The sequence below is a fragment of the Scyliorhinus canicula genome, chromosome 6 (assembly GCF_902713615.1).
Source record: "Scyliorhinus canicula chromosome 6, sScyCan1.1, whole genome shotgun sequence".
In the NCBI taxonomy this organism is placed as follows: domain Eukaryota; kingdom Metazoa; phylum Chordata; class Chondrichthyes; order Carcharhiniformes; family Scyliorhinidae; genus Scyliorhinus; species Scyliorhinus canicula.
Genome location: NC_052151.1, coordinates 51,035,193 through 51,047,876, shown reverse-complemented (window position 1 = coordinate 51,047,876; position 12,684 = coordinate 51,035,193). Strand labels below are relative to the sequence as shown.

Here is a 12,684-nt window from a genome sequence, read left to right as displayed (position 1 = left end):
TCCCAGAGTGCTAAATGAAATGGCTAGCGAAATTGCAGATGCACTAGTGATAATTTACCGAAATTCACTAGACTCTGGGGTGGTCCCGGTGGATTGGAAATTAGCAAACGTGACACCACTGTTTAAAAAAGGAGGTAGGCAGAAAGCAGGAAATTATAGGCCAGTGAGCTTAACTTCGGCAGTAGGGAAGATGCTGGAATCTATCATCAAGGAAGAAATAGCGAGGCATCTGGATAGAAATTGTCCCATTGGGCAGACGCAGCATGGGTTCATAAAGGGCAGGTCATGCCTAACTAATTTAGTGGAATTTTTTGAGGACATTACCAGTGTAGTAGATAACGGGGAGCCAATGGATGTAGTATATCTGGATTTCCAGAAAGCCTTTGACAAGGTGCCATACAAAAGGTTGCTGCATCAGATAAAGATGCATGGCATTAAGGGTAAAGTAGTAGCATGGATAGAGGATTGGTTAATTAATAGAAAGCAAAGAGTGGGGATTAATGGGTGTTTCTCTGGTTGACAATAAGTAGCTAGTGGTGTCCCTCAGGGATCCGTTTTGGGCCCACAATTGTTCACAATTTACATAGATGATTTGGAGTTGGGGACCAAGGGCAATGTGTCCAAGTTTGCAGATGACACTAAAATGAGTGGTAAAGCGAAAAGTGCAGAGGATACTGGAAGTCTGCAGAGGGATTTGGATAGGTTAAGTGAATGGGCTAGGGTCTGTCAGATGGAATACAATGTTGACAAATGTGAGGTTATCCATTTTGGTAGGAATAACAGCAAACGGGATTATTATTTAAACGATAAAATGTTAAAGCATGCCACTGTGCAGAGAGACTTGGGTGTGCTAGTGCATGAGTCACAGAAGGTTGCTTTACAGGTGCAACAGGTGATTAAGAAGGCAAATGGAATTTTGTCCTTCATTGCGAGAGGGATGGAGTTTAAGACTAGGGAGGTTATGTTGCAATTGTATAAGATGTTAGTGAGGCCACACCTGGAGTATTGTGTTCAGTTTTGGTCTCCTTACTTGAGAAAGGACGTACTGGCACTGGAGGGTGTGCAGAGGAGATTAACTAGGTTAATCCCAGAGCTGAAGGGGTTGGATTATGAGGAGAGGTTGAGTAGACTGGGACTGTACCCGTTGGAATTTAGAAAGGATGAGGGGGGATCTTATAGGAACATTTAAAATTATGAAGGGAATAGATAGGATAGATGCGGGCAGGTTGTTTCCACTGGCGGGTGACAGCAGAACTAGGGGACATAGCCTCAAAATAAGGGGAAGTAGATTTAGGACTGAGTTTAGGAGGAACTTCTTCACCCAAAGGGTTGTGAATCTATGGAATTCCTTGCCCAGTGAAGCAGTTGAGGCTCCTTCATTACATGTTTTTAAGGTAAAGATAGATAGTTTTTTGAAGAATAAAGGGATGAAGGGTTATGGTGTTCGGGCCGGAAAGTGGAGTTGAGTCCACAAAAGATCAGCCATGATCTCATTGAATGGCGGAGCAGGCTCGAGGGGCCAGATGGCCTACTCCTGCTCCTAGTTCTTATGGTGAAGACTATGGCGTATGCGGAAGGAAAAGAGTGCCCCCACGGCACAGGCCCGCCCGCCGATCGGTGGGCCCCGACCGCGGGCCAACCCACCATGGGGGCACCCCCCGGGGCCAGATTGCCCCGGAGCCTGCCCGTGCCACCTGGTCCCGCCGGTAAGTTAGGCGATTTGATCCACACCTGCAGAAGAGGCATAACAGCGGCGGGACTTCGGCCCATCGCGGGCCGGAGAATTGCAGGGGATGGGTGGGCCCGACGACAGGCACGGCGCGATTCCCGCCCCTGCCGAATCTCTGGTGCCGGAGAATTCAGGACACGGCGGGGGCGGGATTGACGCCGGCCCCGGGAGATTCTCTGACCCGTCTCTGCAAACCATTGCCAATCAAGGCTAGATCACAAACCCTTCAGATCGCTGGTACCTGTGCAGACGCGGACCACCCAGCCAAGTAACCTGAAACCTCCAACATTCTCTGACCACTGGCAACCAGGCAATGTAGTAGTAATAAAAATAATAATGTTAGATTACCACCAGCCTTCAGGACTACTATCACCAAGAAGGTGTGATCGTTTGACCCTTTGCACAACTCCAACTTATAAACACAACCACCAGGCAGGTCAGATCTCCTCTGCTATTTTAGCTGGCACAACCTTTTCAACCGTCCAATCACAAGGCAAATTCAGAATTGAAATAACCAGGGAGACCTTGGACATTTCTTTTGAGTTGTCAAAGGTTTCTGGATTTTCTTCCGAAATTATTCTTTTGAACCAAGTTCAGCTTTTCCCAGAGGTCTGAATACATAAAATCCACTTCGACTTGGAGTTTCTGCATGATTTCCACCCAGATGAAAATTTCATATGAACAGAACCAGATCAAAAACACAAAGGCATATGGAATTTGACGCTTAAGTGATGGATTAATGATTTATCCAGAAGAGATTACCATGTAAAGTTTTTTTAAAGTTTGCAGGAGAGAAGAATAAATGCTGCCATGAACTTTCAGCAGAACATCCTGCCTGGCTCTAACAAAACATTTACACCCTCACCTATCTGACCATGATTGAAAAGTTTGCGCTGAATAAATGGAACAATACCATAACATTCGAGAGATGAAAAAATAAAAACTTGGATTAGTCTACGTGAATTACAAATTAATAAAATCAGAGAGAGATTGTTTTCACTGACTTTACCTTGATGATGACAGCATGCGCAGGAAGATTGACACCCCAGGCCAAGGTAGCTGTGCAAACCAACACTTTTATGTGTCCACGCGAAAAGCAGCTTTCAACCAAATTCCGGTCCTGACGTAACATTCCAGCATGGTGAATGCCAAATCCATCTGGGAACAACTCACGGAGCTGTTTGTTCCGGGATTTCTGAATCTGAGGGTTTATCAAAAACAATTGGTTCAGTACTTCTCCAGCTTTAGCCTCAAATGCAACTAAATGACTTTTTAAGCTACTAATCAATTGAAGAGTCACATTTGACTCAGTTTTAACTTTAGAGGGCCTTTTTTTTAATTCTTTCATGGGATGTGTATGCAGCTGGCCAGACCAACATTTACTATCCTTTGAGAAGGTGGAGGTGAGGTGCCTTTTTGAGCCGTTGCAGTCTACTTAGTGCGCCCACAGTGTTATTAGGAAGGCAAACCCAGCATTTTGACCCACCACCATGGGGTGAGGATTGTGGAGTCAGCAATGATACTGCTTGTGAATATCAAGGGGGAGATGGTTGGATTCTCTCTTATTGGAGATGATCATTGTCTGGCAATGTTCCAGCTGGGTCTCCTGGAAATGTTGGTCTTTGGAATTCTCTTACACAGTGTAGTGGAAGCTGGGTCATTGATTGCATTCAAGGTTGAGCCAGACAGATTTTTGACCTACATGAGCACCAGGCATTAGGGGGAAAGGGAGGAAAGTGGAGGCAATCAGATCATCCATGATCTTATTGAGTGGTGGCTGAAGGCCTACTCCTGCTCCTATTTCTTATTTGTGATCTTAAATAGTTTACTGCCACGGTAATATTTCTTACTGAAAAATGAAAACAATACATAGCAATGCTCAGTGTTATAAGTTATAGGCAATGCATCAGACCTTAGTTCATAAATAGGTGATACATTTTAGTCCTGATACCATGCATCACATACATGTCACCAAAAATTGTTTCAGTAAAGGGTATAAACATACATATGAAAAGAGTTTAAAAACATTATACAGCCCAACAGTGCCTTCCGGCACATACAATAATTTCCTGATAGTGTCTAATGCACCCTTGAATTCAATAACTACCACAGCAGATCACTGTGACAGATATCTGTGACAGATATCTCTGGAAGATATCAGATGCAAGAACTGGTGGACATTTCAACACCATAACTATTTTCATAGTGATCTCTTGCCTACTGTACTTAAAATGTTTCCAGGCAGTGGGTGAGTTGGACTGAGCTAAAAGTTGTAACAACTTCTCAGAACTGAGGTGGCACTCACAAAATACTGAATGTTCACTGAAGTGTCAATTATATTGTCAATATAATTGTGAATTGTCAATTATAGCAACTTATAACACATTACAGTTGAACGGTTACTGAATGCGATTATATGTAATGCCTGGAAAATTCAAATAAAAATATAACTTTAATGAAATACATGGGTCAAGTATATCAATGCTGGTGACCTGTTTCTTGTTTCTAGAAATTCTGTTTTTGCATATCAAATTTTCTTTTTACAGAAACATATCTGATCACACCACATGTCAATCTTTCTTATATGTATATATATTTTTTTCAATCCAGCTGCACAATTGACAATTCTTGTCAATTAAATTAACACAAAGACCAGCATGCAAGTACTTACCCGCTAAACATACAGTATTAGCAATTTTCCAACTATCTGTAACTATTATATGAACAATGCATATCCGTGACCAATTTCAAGGCAACATTTTCCTTAGAGTTGATTTTTCTAAGTCACTAAAGTACTGAGATTACATTACGATATTATACTTATTGCTGTGTATTGGGCAGCACAATTTGGTAGGGTGCTGGTGGTGGAGGGAGGGGGGGGGGAAACAACAGACAGTGTTTAAAAAAACTTTCAAGGATCAAACCCATTAATTTCATCCTTTATGACAACACAATTTAGAGAAAAAAGACAAAACATGCTATATTACATCACTGATGTTTGAGTAATGAAAACACTAACAGTGCAAACTTCAAGTAGCTGTAATACTGTACATCTGCAAAGGAACTTCACGTGCGAGAGTAAAATTTCTATTGATATAGTAGTACATTATTAGGACTCCAGACACCTCAAACCACATCACGTCAAATGAACCACTGAAATGCAGATTGTCATACAGGGTCGAAGTTTCCACCATGGGAGATTGAAAATGGCTGGTCTACAAGATACAAGCTGTCTCAAGTACAATTATTTGTAAATACAGTAAACAAATAGGTGGTAAGGCAGGTGGTGAGGACAACACAGAATCTTCAGAGGGATACATACAGGTTAAGTGAGTGGGTAAAAACTTGACACTTGAAATATGATGTAGGAAGATGTAAAGTGTAGCCATGCTGGCCACGCAAAATGGACACTGAGCCAAACTAAAATGGAAGGCTGCTGAGAAACAGACAGTTCAGCCAGAACAGCAGTCTGCAAAGAGCAGTTTGCATTCTGCAGCAGCAGAAACCAGTTTGGGCTCAGGTGAAAAGACCTTAGCTAGGTGCAAATGGCAAAACGCTTTGCATGCTAATGAGGCCATCAGACTTGAACACCCACACAATAGATACATTTGGTTCTGAATGGACACATTCCAATCAAGACCCAGACATCGAGGCACCAGAAACCTCCGAACAAAAGGACATAAGAAACGCCCCCTCCATCACGGAGACCCCCTCGCATTGGGGAATCAATCCAGTATCGATAAGAAATTGATCCAATAGGTAGAGCCCGCCCGAGAAGAGGGAAGGACAACGGAACCCCTATAAAAGATAGGGACCTCGTGTTGTCCGGTCTGTTAAACCCGTGCTCCGGCTCCGACTGACACCTGGTATCCTGACTCCAGCCGTTGAGCACCAGCCGCCGAAACCGTAAGTTCAACGCTCGCTACGCGATCCAAGCCCACTAGACTCCCAAGTGCCAGAACGCTTGCTGAAGGCTGCAGACAAAACCAGGACGAAGGCCTCGTTCTCTGACCTTGCCTGTTCCTGTTAGATAAGTATTCTGTTTGCTTATGTTTAGTTGTAGCTTAGTCTCTTAGTGTGTGTGCATGAGTATTTATTATTAACTGTATAATAAATATTGATCGTTTGAACTTGACTAATCGGTGTATCGTCTTTATTACTTTGAACTTGACCTTGGAATACTTGTGACGTTGCCTATACGGCAACTGGCGACTCCAGAGCTAAATAATTACATAGAACAGAGCCTAGCAGTGTTAAGCACACGTCGAACTCGGAGGCGTGTTAATACACTCCAATAAACGCGTTTTACGCCCATAGTAAAACGTGCAACATTTAGTGGCGACATCCGCCGGGACCCTGTTGTAAGTGGAAACACCACAGTGTCCAGGACCCTGAAATTTGAATTAGAACTCCAAATTGCAGAGAAAGAAAGAGATCACAAGTATTCAAGGTGTTCAAAATAATAAGCGAAATTCGGAAGTGTGTTTTAGTGCATGCGTACTAACAGGGCTGTAAGGTAAAACTGAAAGCTTTTTGTTGCGACAAACTTTCGGTAGTTTTGTAATCGGAAAATAGCGTAAGCCGTACCCTTTTCACGAAACACCACCCCAGCAACCCCCTGTTCCAAATTATAAAAAGAGAGTCAGAGGAAATGGCCATGCAGGCAATGGAACGTCTGATGGATCCAGCAAAGTTTGTGGTCGCAGCGACCAGCAGCAGTAGCAGAGTAGGCCAGTGTCCCACGTGGGAGCTGGAACTCCGCAAATATCTGCAGGGAAAGGGATGGCCCCTTTGGAAAGAGTTTTGTGCAAATGAGGAGACAGGTCCCGGAAGTATAGGTCATACTTGGTGGGAGAACCTCTCTCAAATACACAAAAAGAGTTTAGGTAAAGCACGCAAGCCGATGGCGATTGTGTCCTGCTTGGCACAGTTGCGAGGCGCAGAGGAGGTCATCAGGACGCTCCGGGCAGATTTAGAGGAAAGGAACCGAATGAGTAAGGTCGATGTCAGGGACATCGAGAAAGAAAACCTGGAATTAAAAGGGAAGTTGGCAGAGAAGGGTAGAGAGGTGGATGATGCCAAGAGGGCTCACCAGTCTTGTCTAGCTCATCTGAACAGTTCCCAGACCCAGTATGAGAAAGCCTATCAGGACGTGCAACGTGCCGTTCTGATAAGACAGGAATCGGAAAAGCAGGTGGAGGCATTGCAGAGGCAATGTTCCGATCTCAAAGCAGCTTTGAGAGCACTCCATGCTGCAACGACCGAACAAAGACAAAGCACAGTTGACCACGCGAAATGCAGGAAACAGATTGCGGAATTGCAATCTCTGCTTTCGGTGCAGAATGGCTTCCAAAGCACCTTTGGAGCTCAGTTAGATGGGGAAAACGCCCCAGATTGGCAGGAATTAAGCGAGACAGCGCAGCGTTATGTTCAGGGAACATGTGCGCCCGCAGCTCAGCAGAAACGACAGGCACCCCAACCCCCCACAGCTCAGATCATAACCGCACCCATGAATCCCGTAACCACACAGAGGAAAGCCGAATCAGAAGGCGCCCCAGACATAACTTACACCACCCCTTTAACAGTAACCCAGCTAAGGGACGCTTGTGAAAAGATCACTCCGTTCCTCCCCACCGCAGACCCCCACCAGTTCTTTGCAAAAGTAAAACAGCAGGCTACCATGTACGGCCTGGATGAGAGAGAGCAGGTTAAGCTCACCGTGCTGAGCTTAGACCAGAGTGTAGTGGCAGCCCTCCCCGACCCACAGAACGTGGCAGGAGGCAGCCTAGAGGAGATGCACACTGCCATTTTAGATGCCATCGGGTACAATAGAGGTGACCCCGTAGAAGGATTAAATAAGTGCAGGCAGAAGAGATCCGAACACCCCACAGCATTCGCAGGAAGGCTGTGGATTCACTTCAGCGCAGTTTTCGGACAGCTAGATAGAGCGCATTTAACCCGCGAAAACATGGTTAAATGGACGCGCACAATTATCTCACACGCAACAGAGGCAGGACAGAGCGCTTGCAATAATTACGACCCCTCAGAAGAGGCCCATAACGAAAAATGGGTCCTGAAAAGATTGTCCCGCGCTTGGGAGCAATCGCTTCAGGCAAAAGGAAAAGTTAGATCCCCAGAAGAGGCTCAGGCTGCTGCAGATATCCAAGCAGTCAGAGAGCACCAGAAGCCCGCATGGGTAAATGAAGGCAAGAGCAGCCCTCAACAGAAAGGACAGGAGTGCTATAACTGTGGACAGTTAGGGCATTGGGCAAAAGAATGCCAAGCACCCCAGCGATCTCAGAGAGGCCAGCAGACAGGCACTCTGAACCGCAACAAGGCAAAACCCATCCACAATGTAGCAGTACAGTCAGGACCCACCAATGTGGACGAGACGAACTGACGGTGTTCGGGCTCCCCCACTTGGGTCTGTGACACACTATGGGACTCATCAGGGAGGCCCGTAGTCACGGCACAAGTCAAAGGGAAGCCCATAGAGTTACTGTGGGACACAGGAGGCTCCCGCACCACCATTAACTCCACAACCACGGCACACGCAGACACGTGGCCGACCACCTCCACCATCACACTTAGCGGGTTCACCGGACACTCGCAGCAGGGACATATCACAGCACCCGTAGCGATCCAGCTAGGGAACATTAGCACAAGGCACCCCGTAGTTTTAGTAAATCTTCCCCGGACAGCAGAGCACATCCTGGGGATAGATTTTATGAACGCTCACAGCTTGTCGTTCGACCCAGTGAACCAGTGTGTCTGGCGAATGGCGAGATCAGACAGAGCCCCAGCCACCCTCACAGTAGGAGACTACGCTAATCGGATTAGCGCAGTGGGAGAGTACTCATTCGACCTGACTACACTCCACACCGACAGACAAATTAAGGCCCTACTAAACAAACACAGGACAGCATTTGCAAGTCACCGTCATGACTGTGGCAGAATGACTGGACAAGTTCATGTTACCGGACAGGACCCCCGACCGCAAAAGCAGTATAGATTTCCCCTCGAGGCAGAGGTGGAAATAGAAAAAGTTATAGGCAGCTTGTTGGAACAAGGTGTACTGAGAACGGTAGCCTCCACCAACAATGCCCCTATTTGGCCAGTGAGGAAGCCCGATGGATCATGGCGTCTGACCATCGATTATCGGGAACTCAACAAAGTAACCCCCGCAGTAGCCCCAACGGTAGCTACTAGTCCCGAGACCATGCTCAAGCAGGGTCTCAACGCCAAGTACTTCACGGTATTGGACATCAGTAATGGATTCTGGTCAATACCATTGGCAAAAGTGTGCCAATACAAATTCGCATTCACTTTTAAAACACAGCAGTACACGTGGACATGCCTCCCACAAGGATTCCACAATTCCCCCTCCATTTTCCACCGACAGCTGGCAAGTGGATTAGAAAAATTTTCCCGACCCGAATGTCTGGTACAGTATGTAGACGACATACTACTGCAGACAGACACAAAGGCAGAGCACATTTCGCTTCTGGCCGAACTCCTGGAACTCTTAACTGAAATTGGCTGTAAAGTTAACCCGAAAAAGGCCCAAATATTGGAAAGTAAAGTGATGTATTTGGGATCAGTCATCACGCACGGCAAACGCGAGATCGAATTCAAAAGAATTGATTCGATTGTCAAATTGCCCCTTCCCCAGAATGTTTCAGCCCTCCGGTCGTTTTTAGGACTGGTTGGCTATTGTCGGAACCACATCGACGGATTCGCGACAAAAGCCGCCCCACTTTCAGACCTCCTTAAGAAAGGAGCCCCCTGGGAATGGCTTCCGCAGCATACAGGCGCTGTGGAAGAGTTGAAACGAGCCCTTGGTGCAGCACCCGCGCTGCTAGTCCCCGACCAACTTTCACCGTACGCAATAGAGGTAGCGAGCACCGATCTAACCCTCTCGGCCGTGTTGCTTCAAGAACGGCACGAGCAGCTAAGACCAGTGGCTTATGCCTCCCGACTGTTAGACCCGGTAGAACAAGGATTTTCAGCCTGTGAGAGGCACCTCCTTGCTGTCTTCTGGGCAGTGCAGTATTTCTCATACATCACCGGACTAAACCCCATCACCATTCTAACCGAACATACACCCACACAGCTACTACTAGACGGTCGACTGAAGGACGGTTCAGTTAGCCAGATTAGGGCAGCTAGGTGGACCCTACTTTTACAAGGACGGGACATTACTGTAAAACGGACACGCACACACACATACTTAGCCGACAACCTCCAATACCCCGGACAGCCCCATGACTGTGAAATTGTAGCTCCCCTGCATAACACAGGACCCTTTTTAGCAAAAACACCCCCCAGGAAGATAGGGAACCCGAAACAAAGCCCCCAGCCCACAGACACGTGTGGACCCTTGAGGATTTATGTAGACGGTTCCTCCACAGTTTTAAATGGTGAGCGTATCACAGGATGCGGCATCTATGTAGAGGACGCGCAGGGGCGCGCTCTCGAAGAGATAGCTCTTAAGTTACCAGGTCACTTAGGCGCGCAGGCAGCAGAGCTAGCAGCCATAGCGTACATAGTGGACCACCCCGATTCTTTCCCCAGCCCAGCAGACATATATTCAGACAGCTTATATGTCTGTAACAGTTTAACCGATTTTCTGCCCCTGTGGAGGACACGAGGTTTTGTCTCCGCAGACGGAAAACCCCTTCCATCAGCCCCCTTACTCCAGCATATCCTAGAGAAAGTGAAGGACAGGACCTTCGGCATTATAAAAGTTCGAAGCCACCATAGGTCATCACCCCCTGGGAATGTAAAGGCCGACGCATTGGCTAAGGCAGGTTCCAGGAGAGGACACTTATGGACCCCCCCAGCTAGCGCACCAGCTAGCGCCCCTGTGAGCGCAGTCCAAGTCTCACAGACTGATATTAAAGATCTCGTGGCAGCACAAAAACAGGACGCAGACCTCAGGGAGGTTTTCAAGGGAAACTTTGTGCCTGCTTACGAGCACTTTAAACACGCACTGACCACACATGAGGGTGTGATCATTAGGGACCAACTTTATGTGGTCCCACAGCAGGACAGGAATCAGATGATTGCCTTGTTCCACGACGGACACGGGCATCAGGGAATTGATGCAACAACAAGGCACCTCAGGCAACTCTGTTGGTGGCCTAATCTCAGGAATGATGTAACGCACTACATAGAGAATTGCCTGATTTGTGCTCAGAATAACCCGGAGAGGTATTCTAAGAAAGCACAACTTCGGCATACTCGCCCAGTTAACGGCCCTTGGACAAACCTCCAGATCGATTTTATAGGTCCATTGCCCCCTTGTAGGAATGGCTATAAATACGTTCTGGTGGTGATAGATACCTTTACCAAGTGGGTAGAGGCATTTCCCTCACGAACAAATACAGCAAAGACAGCTGCAAAGATCCTGACCCACCACATCTTCACGAGATGGGGTTTACCCCGAAGTATCGATTCGGACCAGGGATCTCACTTTACAGGACGGGTCATGAGGAACGTCCTGACAATATTCGGAATCAAACAGAACTTCCACATTGCGTATCATCCACAGTCCAGCGGGATTGTGGAGCGCATGAATCGGACCCTAAAAACTACCCTTAGGAAAATGGTTCAAGAGAACAATTCCACATGGGATTCAGTGCTCCCATTTGCACTTATGTTCATAAGGAACACTGTCTCCACATCGACAGGATACACACCACACACACTCATGACCGGACGCCCTATGAAAGGTACAGAATTCCTTTTAGGACTGGACATGACAAGCCCCGAAGTGACGGCCCTCACACATGAAAAGGCGGTTAAAGATCTAGTTGAGACTGTGAGGTCTGCACAGCTCGCAGCCGCAGTCCAGCTAGGGAAACGCCGACAGCAACGGACTGCCTGTTTCAATAAGACCGTACACACCACAGAATTCCAGGTTGGGCAACAGGTAATGTTATCTGTTTATAACCCCAGCAGTTTTTTGGCTCCAAAATATTCCGGTCCCTACTCAATTTCGGACAAAATTAGCCCCTCCGTTTACAGGATCAAATATCCTAATGGGAAGACCGCGTGGTTCCATATAAACCAGTTAAAGGCTTATGGAACACAGGCCAACCATGCTCACCATGTCCTGCTAGACGCAGCAGAACACTTCACCCCGCCCACCAGAGACACTTTTCCACCATCCCCCTCACAGACCAGTTCATCCACGGACTCGCCCACGACTCCGCCCACAGACCACTACAGACCACGCCCCGACACGCCCACAAGCTGCCACAGCAGAGACAGTAGGACAGACACTGACTCTGAAGACAGCGACAGCACACAGCCATACAGCCCACACTGCACCAACTACGACCCCGACTCCAGTGACCCCATGGAAGTCACCTACCTCAAATATCCAGAACCACCACCCGACCCCGACTACCCCGCCAACACACTCGACACTACACAATGGCACAGGGACAATTCCTACAGACTTGTCCGCAATGACGAGAGTGACCCCCGGTCACACAACTCCAAAGTAGCATGCCTGATCCACACAAGGGTGTGGGATCCGGGAGAGCAGGACGACACGGTGTCTGACTCCCGACACGGCAACCCCTTTGTGACCCTGTTCACAGAGGCAGAATCAAAGTGAGGTGTCCAGATGATGTAAGATAGGAATCGTTTGAGGGAAACGATGTCCTTTCTGATGGAACCTGCACGTATGTTTGTCTTCGTTTTATGTTTGTTTGTTTTCAGGATTGTACATTGTTCAGCTGGAGGATGGACATCTTCTTTTCAGCTGAAAAGATTGTGACCACCTCACATGCACGTTAGTTTGTCCGCAGATACTTCTGAGAACTTCGGTTTGATTGGAGATCTTTTCCAAAGTTGTAAGGCCACACGCCAAATAGTTTATCTGCAGATATCTCTGAGAACTTCAGTGATGTCCTCAGTTGGAGCATCTTGGCTCCCTTGGTTTT

The 12,684-nt window shown here is 47.1% G+C and overlaps 1 protein-coding gene across 3 annotated transcripts in view; it reads right to left on the bottom strand.

Moving 5' to 3' along the window:
• The window catches only part of ascc3 (activating signal cointegrator 1 complex subunit 3), a 661,661-nt gene that overhangs the window by 306,139 nt on the left and 342,838 nt on the right, over positions 1-12,684 (bottom strand). For all 3 annotated transcript variants that reach the window (XM_038799272.1, XM_038799274.1, XM_038799273.1), the window contains exon 15: positions 2,739-2,930. In XM_038799272.1, the coding sequence (XP_038655200.1) occupies positions 2,739-2,930 (192 nt within the window). The remainder of the gene's footprint in view (positions 1-2,738; positions 2,931-12,684) is intronic.